The following is a 13865-nucleotide window of genomic DNA, read 5'->3' as shown; positions in this document are numbered from 1 at the left end:
TCCCACCAATTTCACTTCAATTAAAAGGTATACTCAAGGGCCCTTGCTGAACAGCAGTCCCCCACTACACAACAGAGACCCTAGAATCCACAAACTCTAACCTTAGACAAATTCAGCAGGAAAATACTCACCAACCAATCACTTACCTCTTCCTTGGTGACGTCCCACTTTGGATTACTTTTTGCTTCTTATTTATCTTAGGTCCAGGAGTTAAGTCCCTGAAAACAAAATATAAAAACGAACCTACCCTTTAAATTCCCTCTACCCCCCAAAAGGTTAGAGGAGGTGGGAGGGTGGGAGTCACTACTAGTGTAGTGTCTCGGGTTCAGCAACCGCTCCAGCTATATGCGGGGACCAATGAATTGGCCCCGCCCCCTGCCTTTGAAAAAGCCCGCGAAGCTCCTTCCCCGTTGGGGAAAAAGACCCACGTAGGTCTCTCCTAGGTCCGCTCCCGCCTGTAGCTCCGCTCCGAGTGCGGGTAGGCCCTCGAGCCTGGGCCTTTAGTAGTCTCCAAGTCCCGCGCTCTCTCCTAGGTCCGCTCCCGCCTGTAGCCCCGCTCCGAGTGCGGGTCGGCCCTCGAGCCTGGGCCTTTAGTAGTCTCCAAGTCCCGCGCTCTCTCCTAGGTCCACTCCCGCCTGTAGCTCCGCTCCGAAACGTACAAAATTCTTCCATGACTCGACAAGGTAGATGCAGGGAGGATGTTTCCCCTGGCTGGGGAGTCTAGAACCAGGGGTCACAGTCTCAGGATAAAGGGTAGGCCATTTAGGACTGAGATGAGGAGAAACTTCTTGACTCAGAGGGTGGTGAATCTTTGGAATTCTCTATCCCAGAGGGCTGTGAAGGCTCATTGAGTATATTCAAAACAAAGATCGATAGATTTCTAGATATTAAAGGCGTCAAGGGATATGGGGATGGTGCAGGAAAATGGTATTGATGTCGAAGATCAGCCATGATCTTGTTGAATGGCGATGCAGGCTCGAGGGGCCGGATGGCCTACTCCTGCTCCTATTTCTTATATCCCTGTCCACTCCATAGCGGCGATTTCATGATCTGGCACTCGCAGTGGGGGAGTGGCACTCATCGTGGGGAAATTGTGGGCATGCACCAGATGATTTTCCATCCATTAAAATGAATATGGAAATTTCAGTGGTATTATTGCACAAAAAGGCAGATATTCGATTTTTTAAAAAAAAATCTTTTCAGCAGCCTAGTTTATCATAACATGGTATTCCATGAAAAGCATGATTGTTCTTTTATGCAGCTCCCCATCTGATAAGTTGATGAGGTAGTCAATGGAAGGCACTAAGCTAAGAACCCAAGACATGCCAGGTAGGGAAATTAGGGGGACAAAATAAGAGTGAATCATGCTCTTGATCACCATTAATGGTCAGTTGACCTACAGCATTGGAGGAGGCCTACAAGTATGTTACTTCTCTTCCAATGACTTCAATGGAAAGGAAAATCTGTCGTGTATAATGGCTGGCTAATTTAACATCGCCCATACACCATAGAATCATACAGCACAGGAGGCGGCCATTCAGCCCATCATGCCTGTGCCGGCTCTTTGAAAGAGCTATCGAATTCGTCCTACTCCCCTGCTCTTTCCCCCTCGCCCTGCAATTGCTTCCTTTTTAAGTATATATCCAATTACTTTTTTGAAAGTTACTATTGAATCTGCTTCCACCACCGTTTCAGGCAGTGCGTTCCAGATCATAACAACTCGCTGCTTAAAAAAATTTCTCCTCGTCTCCCCTCTGGTTCTTTTGCCAATTATCTTAAATCTGTGTCCTCTGGTTACCGACCCTCCTGCTAATGGAAAGAGTTTCTCCCTATCTACTCTATCAAAACCCTTCATAATTATGACCACCTCTATTAAACCTCCCCTTAACCTTCTCTGCTCCATGGAGAACAAGATTTCAGCTTCATCGCTCAAAGTTAAAATCCCCCCCCCCACCCCATTGACACTGCCAGGGGAGATGAGCTAGTAATCATTTTTCTTTAAATGCCCTTTCAGCTGGTAAATGTTATTATTCCAAAGCACGCAAGAAACATATCAGGAAAATTAAGTACATTTTCCATTAAGTAATTTAAATCCACCTTTCAAAAATGCCATATGCAGCTCACCAATAATTCAAATCAAATAACTCTAAAAACCTACTTTCATATCTACAAAGATGATGAACTGATTAAACCATACAACATATATTGGTCATAGAATTTAGATAGAATTAGGTGCAAATGAATTTGCAGCAAGAACATCACAGCCTGGAATTTGCTCTTAAAATAACAATGATGCTAACAGGGCTCAACGTTATTTCTGTGCACCTGGTACAGCAACTTCCGTTGAGCGCACATGCGCGGTCAAACACAGCAATCTGGAAGTTGCTCTACCAAAGGCCCTGCTCCTCCGAAAGCAGCGCGGGAAGGAAATCTCGCCGGCTGGAATGAATGGACCAGCGCAAAGTTGCTCTCCTGTCCAGCTGGAATCGAATTAATCTCTCCAGAAAAAGGTACGCTGGGTTTTTCGGTCAAAGTTAACTTTTAACGGCGCGGTAAATGACAGACAAACAACTTCTCTGGCACTGAAAATTAACTTTTAAAAATGTGGAGTCTCATTCCTTCTGATTTTAATTGGTGTTTGGGCATTTAAGAAATGGTTTTAATTTTTATCTTGTTTTACTTTTTCTTTCTGTCTCTTTTATCTCTGTCTTTTAATTCAATATTTCTCACCCTCTCTTTATTTCGCTTACTCTAACTGATTTTACATTGAATTTACTGCTGTCGCATGCATTTCCTAGTTCTCACTCTGTGTGGCTTGTTAAGGATGCCTCAATCTGTTTGGTTGAGGGGACAGAGAGATCCTTGCCCCATTTACACAGCTCACAGATGCCCGGGAGAGGACACTGCACTTTTTTCAGCTCCCCATTGCGACAAGTCGGCGCCCAGAAGCCCGTGGATAGTTTGTGGGCAAGTTTAAATCGAACGAGCGGTGGGCACTGTCCTTTTGCCAGTCAGCTCAAAATCCAGGTCCACGTTTGTTAAAGATTTCAGGTGAATATCATCTACTCGTCTCTGACTCCAAGATTAGTCAACATTTTTCTGCCAACGTCAACAAATAAAATATTAGTCTGCACGTCCCTCAGTAAATGCAAGTAGGTAATGGGAATCCAATACAGAACAGGCATCTGTAACTCCTTCACTGAAAACCACTGCCAGCACCAAAACTCAATCAAAACGCCCACAAAATCTATACCCAGAGAGCAATATCCTCTACCAGCTACACAACAAAATCTCATTCTTTACACACGCAATTCATGGCTTCGCTATGAATGGAAATATTCCCTCAGTAACGCATTATAAAATTTAAATGATATACTGGGGAGACTTCAAGGCTGCAATCTAATCTCTGGATTCAAATGATGGATGGTTAGAAATCTCGAAAGCTTCCCTCCTGTGGTATAGGATGTGATCTCAGCAACCTTGGATTAAGTGATTGCCTTCAAATTACTTCATTGTATCCATTATTCACTGAAAACTTTGGTTTATCAAAACTGAGAATAAAACATTACGTCGTACTGTCGTGGATGCCCTTTAGTTCATATTGAAGCTGAATTATTCAGCCAAACAGTGGCATTGTATCCCTTTACTAGCCCGTATTAAACAATTAACAAGTTAGAATTGGACTAATTTCAATGCAGCTCCTGTTAGACAAAACAAAACTAAAGCCTGAAGCCTTGACAACAACTTATATTTATATAGCACCTTTAATATAGTAAAACATCCCAAGGCGCTTCACAGGAGCGATTATCAAACATAATTTGGCACCGAGCCAAGTAAGGAGATATTAGCACAGGTGACCAAAAACTTGGTCAAAGAGGTAGGTTTTAAGGAGCGTCTTGGAGGAGTGAGAGGCTAGAGGTTAAGGAGGGAGTTCCAGAGTTTAGGGGCTGGACAGCTGAAGGTACGGCCGCCAATGATGAAGCAATGAAAAATCGGGGATGTGCAAGAGCACAGAATTGGAGGAGCGCAGAGATCTCGGAGGGTTGTAGGGCTGGAGGAGGTTACAGAGATAGGGAGGGACAAGACCATGGAGAGATTTGAACACACGGATGAGAATTTTAAAACTGAGGCATTGCCAGACCGGGAACTGTTCATACCTGTTGACTGAGATGTTCCATGACATTGCTCTTGAGGTTTAATCACAGGGACAGATTTTGTGCTGGCTAACTTGTACGCCTTGTCAGTGGGTATATATGTCACTTCCAGGCCATTGTGGGTTGACGACAGATCATGTGTAACAGAAGAACCATCCTCAGTGACGGGTTTGGGCAGCCTTTGCTGGGTGTCACCTTTACAGGTCTCCTTGGTTTCCACGCAGTCAAGTGTCTGTGGACTTTCTTCCATTTGAGGTGTTGCTTGTCGTGTATCCCCTTTCTGCTCAGTATGGTGAGATTGGGTTTCAAGGATCTCCATGTCAGAAAGCAGAGCAGTCTCTTTCAGGAGATTGCATTCAGCATATGTCAAGATTTTAGCAGCAAGGCTGAGACAGTTCACAGAGGTAGTTGTGACAGCAGGGTCTAGCTCAATAGTGTTCAGAACAGTTTCAGTAGAGTTATAGACCACAAATTCCTTATCAGCTTCTGAAACCGAGTCTGCTGATATTGGCACAAATTCAGATGGGGTTTGTATCGTGGTGTTGTCGCTCGAAAGTAGAGGCGAGTGCAGCGAACCTTCTGTGTTCTCAACCTGCAAATACTTTGGGCATTCTTCAATTACAGGACCCCTTTCGGCGGCCCTGTTGGCCTCTGGCGAGATCTTGGGCTGGTCTGCTACGACGATTGACTGGCTCCGTGCGACCTGTTTCGAGAGCTTGTAGTGCGTGGAGAAGGATTTGGGAAGCAGCTTCCTGCTGGAGTGCTTGGCGGAACGCTTGCTGTGGTCATCTGGAAAACCCGAATCATCCCCCTCGTCGATGCTGGACCTCCCCGAACTGATGCAATTCATGAATACGTTTTTGTTGCTGGACAAGTCCTTTCCCTTTTCAAAGTCCTCCGTCACCGATCTGGTGATCTTTTTGCCGCGTGGAACACTTAACCCAAACGAGTGCCTACTTTTCGTCCTGACGCTCTCTTCAATGTTCTCCTTTTGACTTGAGCTTTCCAGGGACTGAACGCCGTTGGAGAGATTTAAATTGGAGTTGCGGCCCTCCATTCGCTGCTCGTGAGCTTTTTTGCTGTGGAAGCCAATGGAAGGGGTACGGAATATGCTCCTGCGCTTTCCCACGCTGCTGGAGCTGGAATTGGTGCTGGACGGAGAGGAGGTATGGACCCCATTGGTGGCAGACGATGGCGAGGATGGAAGGGAATCGCGTCTTTTTGAAGTGCTTCGTCTGAATATCGGCAGCCTGGAGACCAGAGTGGAGCGCCGAGTTCCCGTGTCCCCCATCAGCACAGTCTCTCAACCCAACGGACTGTATCAAACTGTAGGACTGTCAACCTGGGTCATGGAAGAAAAACAAAGTTAGGAAGGCAAGAACGTTTTTCTACTCAAGAAACAAAACCTGCCCTGTGTCAGTATTAGGTAAACTGTTTTTTCAAGTATAATGTTAAGGTACAATTAGATCTGAAGTCCAGCATCCCAATTACCATAAAATGTGGTCCAGAGGGTTCACCAATGATTTTTGCATCCACTGGTTTACAACCTAGCCAAACCTGCATGAAGACATGACTTGTGTAGCAGAATTTATAATACTGGGATTTGCTGGTACAGTCGCCACACTTACACCATTCCCGCTTAACACAGGCGACCGTCTATATCGGGCAAATGGCGCGAACCATTTGCCATCACCATGGCAGTCAATTACAAAAGCATCGCTTATAACGTATTAAGTGCCCTGGCTATTTCGGGCAGCTCAATAAGTACTTGCCCTGTACCATCCCATTTAAAAAGCTCTGCTGATTTCAGGCAAAGTCGAGTCTTCAAGCAGAGTTTCATAAGAACATAAGAAATAGGAGCAGGAGTAGGCCAATCGGCCCCTCGAGCCTGCTCCGCCATTCAATAAGATCATGGCTGATCTGATCCTATCCTCAAATCTAAAGAACACAAGAAGTAGGAGCAGGACCCGGCCACTCAGCCCCTGGGCCCGCTCCGCCACCCACAGGGCCTTGACCAATCCGAACTCAGCTTCATGTCCAATTTCCTGCCCGCTCCCCGTAACCCCTAATTCCCTTTACTTCTAGGAAACTGTCTATTTCTGTTTTAAATTTATTTAATGATGTAGCTTCCACAGCTTCCTGGGGCAGCAAATTCTACAAACCTACTACCCTCTGAGTGAAGAAGTTTCTCCTCATCTCAGTTTTGAAAGCCATGATGTGGAGATGCCGGTGATGGACTGGGGTTGACAATTGTAAACAATTTTACAACACCAAGTTATAGTCCAACAATTTTATTTGAAATTCACAAGCTTTCGGAGGCTTCCTCCTTCCTCAGGTGAATGTCCACAACATTCACCTGAGGAAGGAGGAAGCCTCCGAAAGCTTGTGAATTTCAAATAAAATTGTTGGACTATAACTTGGTGTTGTAAAATTGTTTACAGTTTTGAAAGAGCAGCCCCTTATTCTAAGATTATGCCTTCTAGTTCTAGTTTCACCCATCCTTGGGAACATCCTTACTGCATCCACCCGATCAAGCCCCTTCACAATCTTATATGTTTCAATAAGATCGCCTCTCATTCTTCTGAACTCCAAAGAGTAGAGTCCCAATCTACTCAACCTCTCCTCATATGTCCGCCCCCTCATCCCCGGGATTAGCCGAGTGAACCTTCTTTGTACTGCCTCGAGAGCAAGTACGTCTTTTCCTAAGTATGGACACCAAATCTGTATGCAGTATTCCAGGTGCGGTCTCACCAATACCTTATATAACTGCAGCAATACCTCCCTGTTTTTATATTCTATCCCCCTAGCAATAAAAGCCAACATTCCGTTTCAATCAGCTGTTTGCACCTGGTTAAAGTGCGATTACCTCAGTGATGAGATTCTCGATGCAACTGCTAAACATTAGGAGAGGCTTCCTGTTTTTAAAAAATATGTTGGGTACTCCCTTTTGGTTTTACCAGCAACTGCATATAGTGGGCAAATCAGGTTAACATCAATGTGCCCACTATATGTGGCGGGGACTGTATTACAGCCCAAATACATATAGGGCATAAAGACATGACACTAGAAGTGCAAATTGAAGGATAATCTTCAATCCAATGGTAACACTTGGCCATATGCTACTATTAAATAACATTTCTGTTCCGAAAATTACTTTCCTCCATATATGTTGTGGCTTCCCACTGCCACGCACCATTCCTTAGCCAGTTATAAGCAAGATAGAGTTAGAAGGTGCACAAAACTCCACCCTCCACCCCTCCCCCCCTCCCCCCCTCCACCATACAGTTTGGGACAAAGAGCTCAGAGTGTGCAATCACACTGCCAGAACTACTTTGTGAGGCTCACAGACAGAGTGGCCTCAGGATGGCTGTTAACTTATATAATGGATGGAGCAGCCTCGCAATGTTTCAGCATTGGAGTTTAAGGAATGAGCATTTAGGAACAAAGGAACAGGGGTAGGCCATCGAACCTTTCGATGCTGCGCTGCCGTTCAATTAGATCATGGGTGATCTGTATCTCAACTCCATTTACCCACCATGGTTCCACATCCCTTGATACCCTTACCTAACAAAAATCTATCAATCTCAGTTTTGATATTTTCAACTGATCCAACTTTTTGGAGGCAACTTAAATTTAACTTTCAATTAAAAATGAAATTCAATAGTACCCTCCAAATAATGAGGCCCAGCAACCTTAAAGCTATATACTAACTTGATGCACTTAAATATTTTAGTTTGTATAGATACATGAATTGGTATGTATAACATTTCTACCTAACACTTAAATCATGTCATTGAAACCTCTCAAAAAGAGCTTCACACAGTGAATCACTTTTGGAATGTAGGCAAACAGAAGCCATTCTGTACCAGTAAGGTTCCACAAACAGCAACGAGATGAAATGACCAGTTTTGGTATTGGTTGAAGGAGGATAGTGTCCAAGATAGCAGGAGAACTCCCTATTCTTCTCTGAATAGTTCAATGAGGTCTTCATCATCATCAACTAACCAGGCCTCAGTTTAACTTCTCATCCAAGAAACAACACTACAGTGAACCCACAACCGTCTGACCCAGAAGTGAGATTACTACCAACTGAGCCAATCTGACGCATTACACTTCTAAAAGCTACTGAAAGTGGCGTCAACATAAATAATGCGGCTTTCTAGAATCTACCTCTTCATATGTTATAATATTAATGGTTCATTCATAAGTATGTTTACTTTTACTTTAAATGTTTGTACTCCCCAAACCTATTGTTACGGTTGGGAGAAATTGCTAGCCATTGCTTGATATTCTATGCAAAGATTTGGGAATTTTTCTGCCAGTAATTTCTTTTAGTGGAAAAGTAGACAAGTGGTAGTTCCCACTTTAAACTAGTGTCTAATTTTTCGCTAAATGTAGCTAGCAGTGGAAAAAAATCTCTAATATTGTGACAAAGGTTGTTTTGCCTGGAAGATGAAGCATAGATCACTTATCGACAGGCCTACACATCATCCAGGACAGAGCAGTTCACTTGATTGATGCCCCCATCACAAGGCTTAATATCCAACCACCTCCCCCACCCCCATCACCAGCGTATTATGGCTGTAGTATGTACTACCTACATTGCACACTGCAATAACTCACCACCACTCCTCTCCCTTACTACTGAGAAGGGCAAAGCAGCAATGCCGTGAGAACACCATCACCACCCAGTCACACACCACCCTGACTCAGACACATATCGCCATTCCTCTATCGTCGTTGGGTCAATATCCTGGAATTCCCTACTGAGAACCATCGTGGGAACTCCACACCCACAAGGACTGCAGCAGTTCAAGGGGAAAGTCCACCACCCCACCCCGTCTCAAGACAACTAGCAATGGACAATAAATGCAACCTTGCCAGCGCCGTTCACCGCCCGAAAACATACTTTTTAAAGTCACATATTATATTCTACATATATAAGTACTTCTTTTGGCTAAATTATATGGGAATTAATTTATTTACTTTGGAATAGAACATAATATGATTAAGCACTGAATTTGTTATTTGTAGTTAAAATGTTAGTGGCTTTTAAAGTATCTAGTGTGTAAAAAGACAAGATTGTGATTCTTCCTTTGTCTAATTTTATTGTATATTCTACATAGCAGGTCAAAGACCCCTTTACAGAAGTTTCCAGATGTTAAAGGGCTGTAACTAGGGTTTAGAATCAATCACAAAATTTAATTAATTCCAGCTTATTACTTGGAAGAACAATATTTGGTCACAGATTTAATAATTCAGCATCCAATATCCAGTGACTTCAAGTTTACAAGCTTTAAGCAAACCCTTCATTTTGCTAGTTATTAAAATAATTCAAGGTATCTGGAATTATTTTGAAGTATTTGAAAGTAGCTCCAAACTTATAGAACCATGCTAGTTTACAGCACAGGAAGTAGTCACTCAGCCCATTAAATCTGTGCTGGCTCTTTGCTAGTGCGATCTAAAACTAATCGCACTTCCCCACTATCTCCTCCATAGCCCTTTATCGTCTTTTGCTTCAAATATTTATCCAATTTTCCTTAAAAGATGCAATGGTCTCTGCCTTAAGCACTCACAGTGCAAAGCATTCCTTACTCCAACAACCCTCTGAATAAAAAAAATTCTCCCAACCTCTCTCCTTACTTTCTCAGTGACTATTTTAAATTGATGACCTCTCATCGCTGCCAACCCAACCAGAGGAATAGTCTCTTCCCATTCACTATATCAAAATTCTTCAGAATTTGACAACCTCGATTAAATCTCCTCTAGTACAAAGAGTCCCTGTATCTTAAGTCTCTCCTCAGAACTATAGTTTCCCATCATGACATCCTGGTGATGGTGCACCCTATACCCAAGTCCAAATCATCTATCTATAGCAAGAAGAAAAGTGGGCCCAGCACTGATCCCTGGGGTACAGCACTTTCAACCCTTCCCCAATCTGAGTCACACCCATTTAACCAAACATTTTGCTTCCTGCCAACCAAATCAATGTTCTTACACCTCCTCCCACCAAATGCCTGAATATTTTCAACAAGCCAGACTATAGTTACCCGATTTATCCCTTTCTCCCTTCTTGAATAAAGAGGCGGCTCTCCACGCCGATTGCACAATTTTGCCTATCTAAGCAGGACTGAAAAATTGTGGCCAGAGCTTCTGCTATCTCCTCTCTAACTTCTCGCAGCAGCCTAGGATCGTAGAATTAGAGCTCGTGCATGCCATTAGTATGTTGTTACTTGTACCATCATTTGCAAAAACTGAAGGAAAATATCTATTTAAAATATAGCCACCAAACCTCCGCAATTAGATTCCCTCCGTAATCCGAGTGGTGATATTCACTCTTTAACTATTCCTTACTTTTAATATTTCCTTTCATATTATCTGCTTGCCTTTTTCCAAATTCCCTTTTGCCCCTTCTAATCCCCCTTCCCCTACATTTTCTGTACCCCTTATTACCCTTAGTATTGTTCGATCTACTTTTACCATTTTGTTCCCTTTTAAGGTTCAGTTCAGTTTCAAATGTATTCATCCACGGAACTTCATTCTTTGATGCAGCCCCTTTGCACCTTACAGGAATACGTTTATTCTGTATTCTACCCCATCTGATATTTGAAGATTTCCCACTGCTGATCTGTCGACCTATTTGCTAACGTTTGGGTTGTTTGGGCCAGACCTCTTCTTATCTGGCTAATCTTTGCCCTTTTTCCAGTCCAGCACCTTTCTCTTCGATTCTTCATTATCCTTTCCTTTTCTTACCTTGAACCTAACTTTGTTGTGGCCACTACTTCCTCATTGAACTCCTACTCTCATTAGTTTTTTGGCCCCACTTCTTTTGGTTCGAGAACTGCATGAAGCAATCCCTCCTTCCTTGTTGGACTGGAGACAGGAAGCAGTTTGGATGCTGCCTAAAAAGCGTTCTCCAGTTCAACGACATGGATTACTTTTATTCCAGTCGAACTTGGGATGGTTAAAAACACCCAATATTATTGGAGCTCAGCTCCCACCGTATAGGACTAACCATCCTAAGGGCTGGTGAAACGACGGTTACAGCCATGGAGGGAGCGTTCAAGTTGCAGCCGGTCAGACTGTTAATCCGACCTGTGAATCCTTCCGTTACTTCGCACTTTTCACCTGACGGCAATAGATACAAAGCTACTTATGATTCAAGAAGTCATGCTGGGAATATGTTTAGACGCATCGTAATATTTTAAAATTTCAAAACAGATCGGAGAACTGGCATCTCAAAGCAAAAAAGTAAAATGAGCCTGCAGTGCAAAATAATGCCAGCAGAGTGCATCAGACAATATTTTATTGTTTATTGGTCCAGCATTGTGTGAGTGTCACAGCAGTGACATAAACACTGTACAGTATATTCTTACTCTTGTATTACACAATACCCTGCACTCAGACAGACTCAGTCACAGACAGAGCACAACTTTTCAGTGAATTGATGATAACTTAAAATTAATGCATTTTCCCTACATTACCACAGTGACGACACTTCAAAAAGTACTTCATCGGCTGTAAAGCGCTTTGGGACGTCCTGAGGTCATGAAAGACGCTGGATAAATTCTTTCATAACTTTTACTAGGTCAAATGAACATAGGTGCAAATAAAAATGATAATTATTGTCCTATTTCTCATCTACATGCTGCCCCTCAGCGACATCCAAAAACAAAAGCATCAGGTTCCACGTGTATGCTGACGACACCCAGCTTTACCTCACCACCACCTCTCTCGACCCCTCCGCTGGCCTCTGAATTGTCTGGCTGCTTGTCCGACATCCAGTACTGGATAGAAGAAATTTCCTCCAGTTAAATATTGGGAAGACCAAAGCCATTGTCTTCAGTCCCTGCCACAAACTCCCTACCCACCGAATCCACCCCTCTCCCTGGACACTGTCTGAGGCTGAACCAGACCGTTCACAACCTTGGCGTCCTATGTGACCCCGAGATGAGCTTCTGATCACATATCCACTCCATCACCAAGAATGCCTACTTCCACCTCCGTAACATCACTCATCTCTGCCCAACTCAGCTCATCTGCTGTTGAAAGCCTGACCCATGCCTTTGTTACCTCCAGTCTTGACTATTCAAATGCTCTCCTGACTGGCCTCCCATCTTCCACCCTCCATAAATTTGAGCTCAACCAAAACTCTGCTGCCCATATTCTAACTCGCACTAAGTCCCATTCATCCATCACCCCTGTGCTCGCTGACCTACATTGACTCCCGGTCCTGCAACGCCTCGATTTTAAAATTCTCATCCTTGCTTTCAAATCCCTCCATGGCCTCGCTCGTCCCTATCTCTGGAACCTCACCCAGCCCTACAACCCCCCGAGATCTCTTCACTCCTCCAATTCTGGCCTCTTACACATCCCCGATTTTAATCGCTCCTCTACTGGCGGCCGTGCCTTCAGCTGCCTTGGACCTAAACTCTGGAATTCCCTCCCTAAACCTCTCCGTCTCTCTCTCCTCCTTTAAGAAACCTTAAAACCAATCTCTTTGACCAAGCTTTTAGTCACCTGTCCTAATATCGCCTTATATGGCTCGGTGTCAAATATTGTCTGATAATCGCTTCTGTGAAGCGCCTTGGAATGTTTTGCAACATTAAAGGCGCTATATAAATGCAAGTTGTTGTTGTTCTATTGATGTAAACGGGTTAATTTCACCACTAAACATTAATGTCAGTACATAGAACATTAAGTGTATACTTTATATCATAATACAACAGTAAATCTAGTCCCAGAGTAACATGATACTGCTCCACATTATACATTCAGTCCAGGAAAGCGAAAGAGTTAAACAAGCTCAATTTAAAAATCAAAATCCTCAAATACGACAGGTCTGGCAGTGCATTAAACAGCTTGTGATTAAATACTAGTTGCACATTGTATTGGGGAACTGGAGCGAGGGGGCCACTTGTAGGACTTGACCTGTCACCTCAATCTGCCTATCCTCGGTTCTCCAGGACAGTACTGATGTTTGCCCACGACGCTTAACTCAATCACGGCATGGGTCATAGAATCATAGAAAATTTACGGCACAGAAGGAGGCCATTCAGCCCATCGTGTCCGTCACCATCTCTTCAAACCCGGTTGATGAATACTTCAACATGGTGATGGCACTAAATCAAGTGCAACTCGCACTGATGGTAACAATTTAAAAATGGCCAGTCTCTCCATCAAAGGCATCATTCTCCTCAACATTTCAAAGGTATGTATTACACTACTGGGATACACCCACTTTAAAAAAAAACTGAAATAGGTGAACCCTAGCTCCCTGTATCTCAAAAGAGTGCATTTTCACCTGCCAGGATATCTGGCCTCAATCCATAGCTTGCCCGGTATGAGAGGGCTGTCCTGTGAGAGATGGAGTAGAATGGGCCCATACTCTCTAGAGTTTAGAAGAATCAGAGGTGATCACATTGAAATGTATAAAATTCTTACAGGGTTTGACAGGGTAGATGCCGAGAGGCTGTTTCCCCTGGCTGGAGAGTCTAGAACTAGAGGTCATAATCTCAAGTTAAGAGGTCTGCCATTTAGGACCGAGATGAGGAAAAATTTCTTCACTCAGAGGGTTGTCAATCTTTGGAATTCTCTACCCCTGAGAGCTGTGGATGCTCAGTCGTTGAGTATATTCAAGACCGAGATCGACAGATTTTTGGACACTCAGGGAATCAAGGTGATAAGGGGCTCGGGCGGGAAAGTGGAGTT

At 43.6% G+C, this 13865-nt stretch overlaps 1 protein-coding gene across 1 annotated transcript in view; it reads right to left on the bottom strand.

Moving 5' to 3' along the window:
- Positions 1 to 13865, bottom strand: part of ccser1 (coiled-coil serine-rich protein 1) — a 1034597-nt gene that overhangs the window by 879378 nt on the left and 141354 nt on the right. Inside the window, exon 2 of the mRNA XM_067994468.1 lies at positions 4158 to 5496. Within this exon, the coding sequence (XP_067850569.1) occupies positions 4158 to 5445 (1288 nt within the window). The 5' untranslated portion in view covers positions 5446 to 5496. The remainder of the gene's footprint in view (positions 1 to 4157; positions 5497 to 13865) is intronic.

This window comes from Heptranchias perlo, chromosome 1 (genome assembly GCF_035084215.1).
Source record: "Heptranchias perlo isolate sHepPer1 chromosome 1, sHepPer1.hap1, whole genome shotgun sequence".
Lineage (NCBI taxonomy): Eukaryota > Metazoa > Chordata > Chondrichthyes > Hexanchiformes > Hexanchidae > Heptranchias > Heptranchias perlo.
Note: the sequence above shows the minus strand (reverse complement) of the source record. Positions and strands in the feature narration are given on the sequence as shown.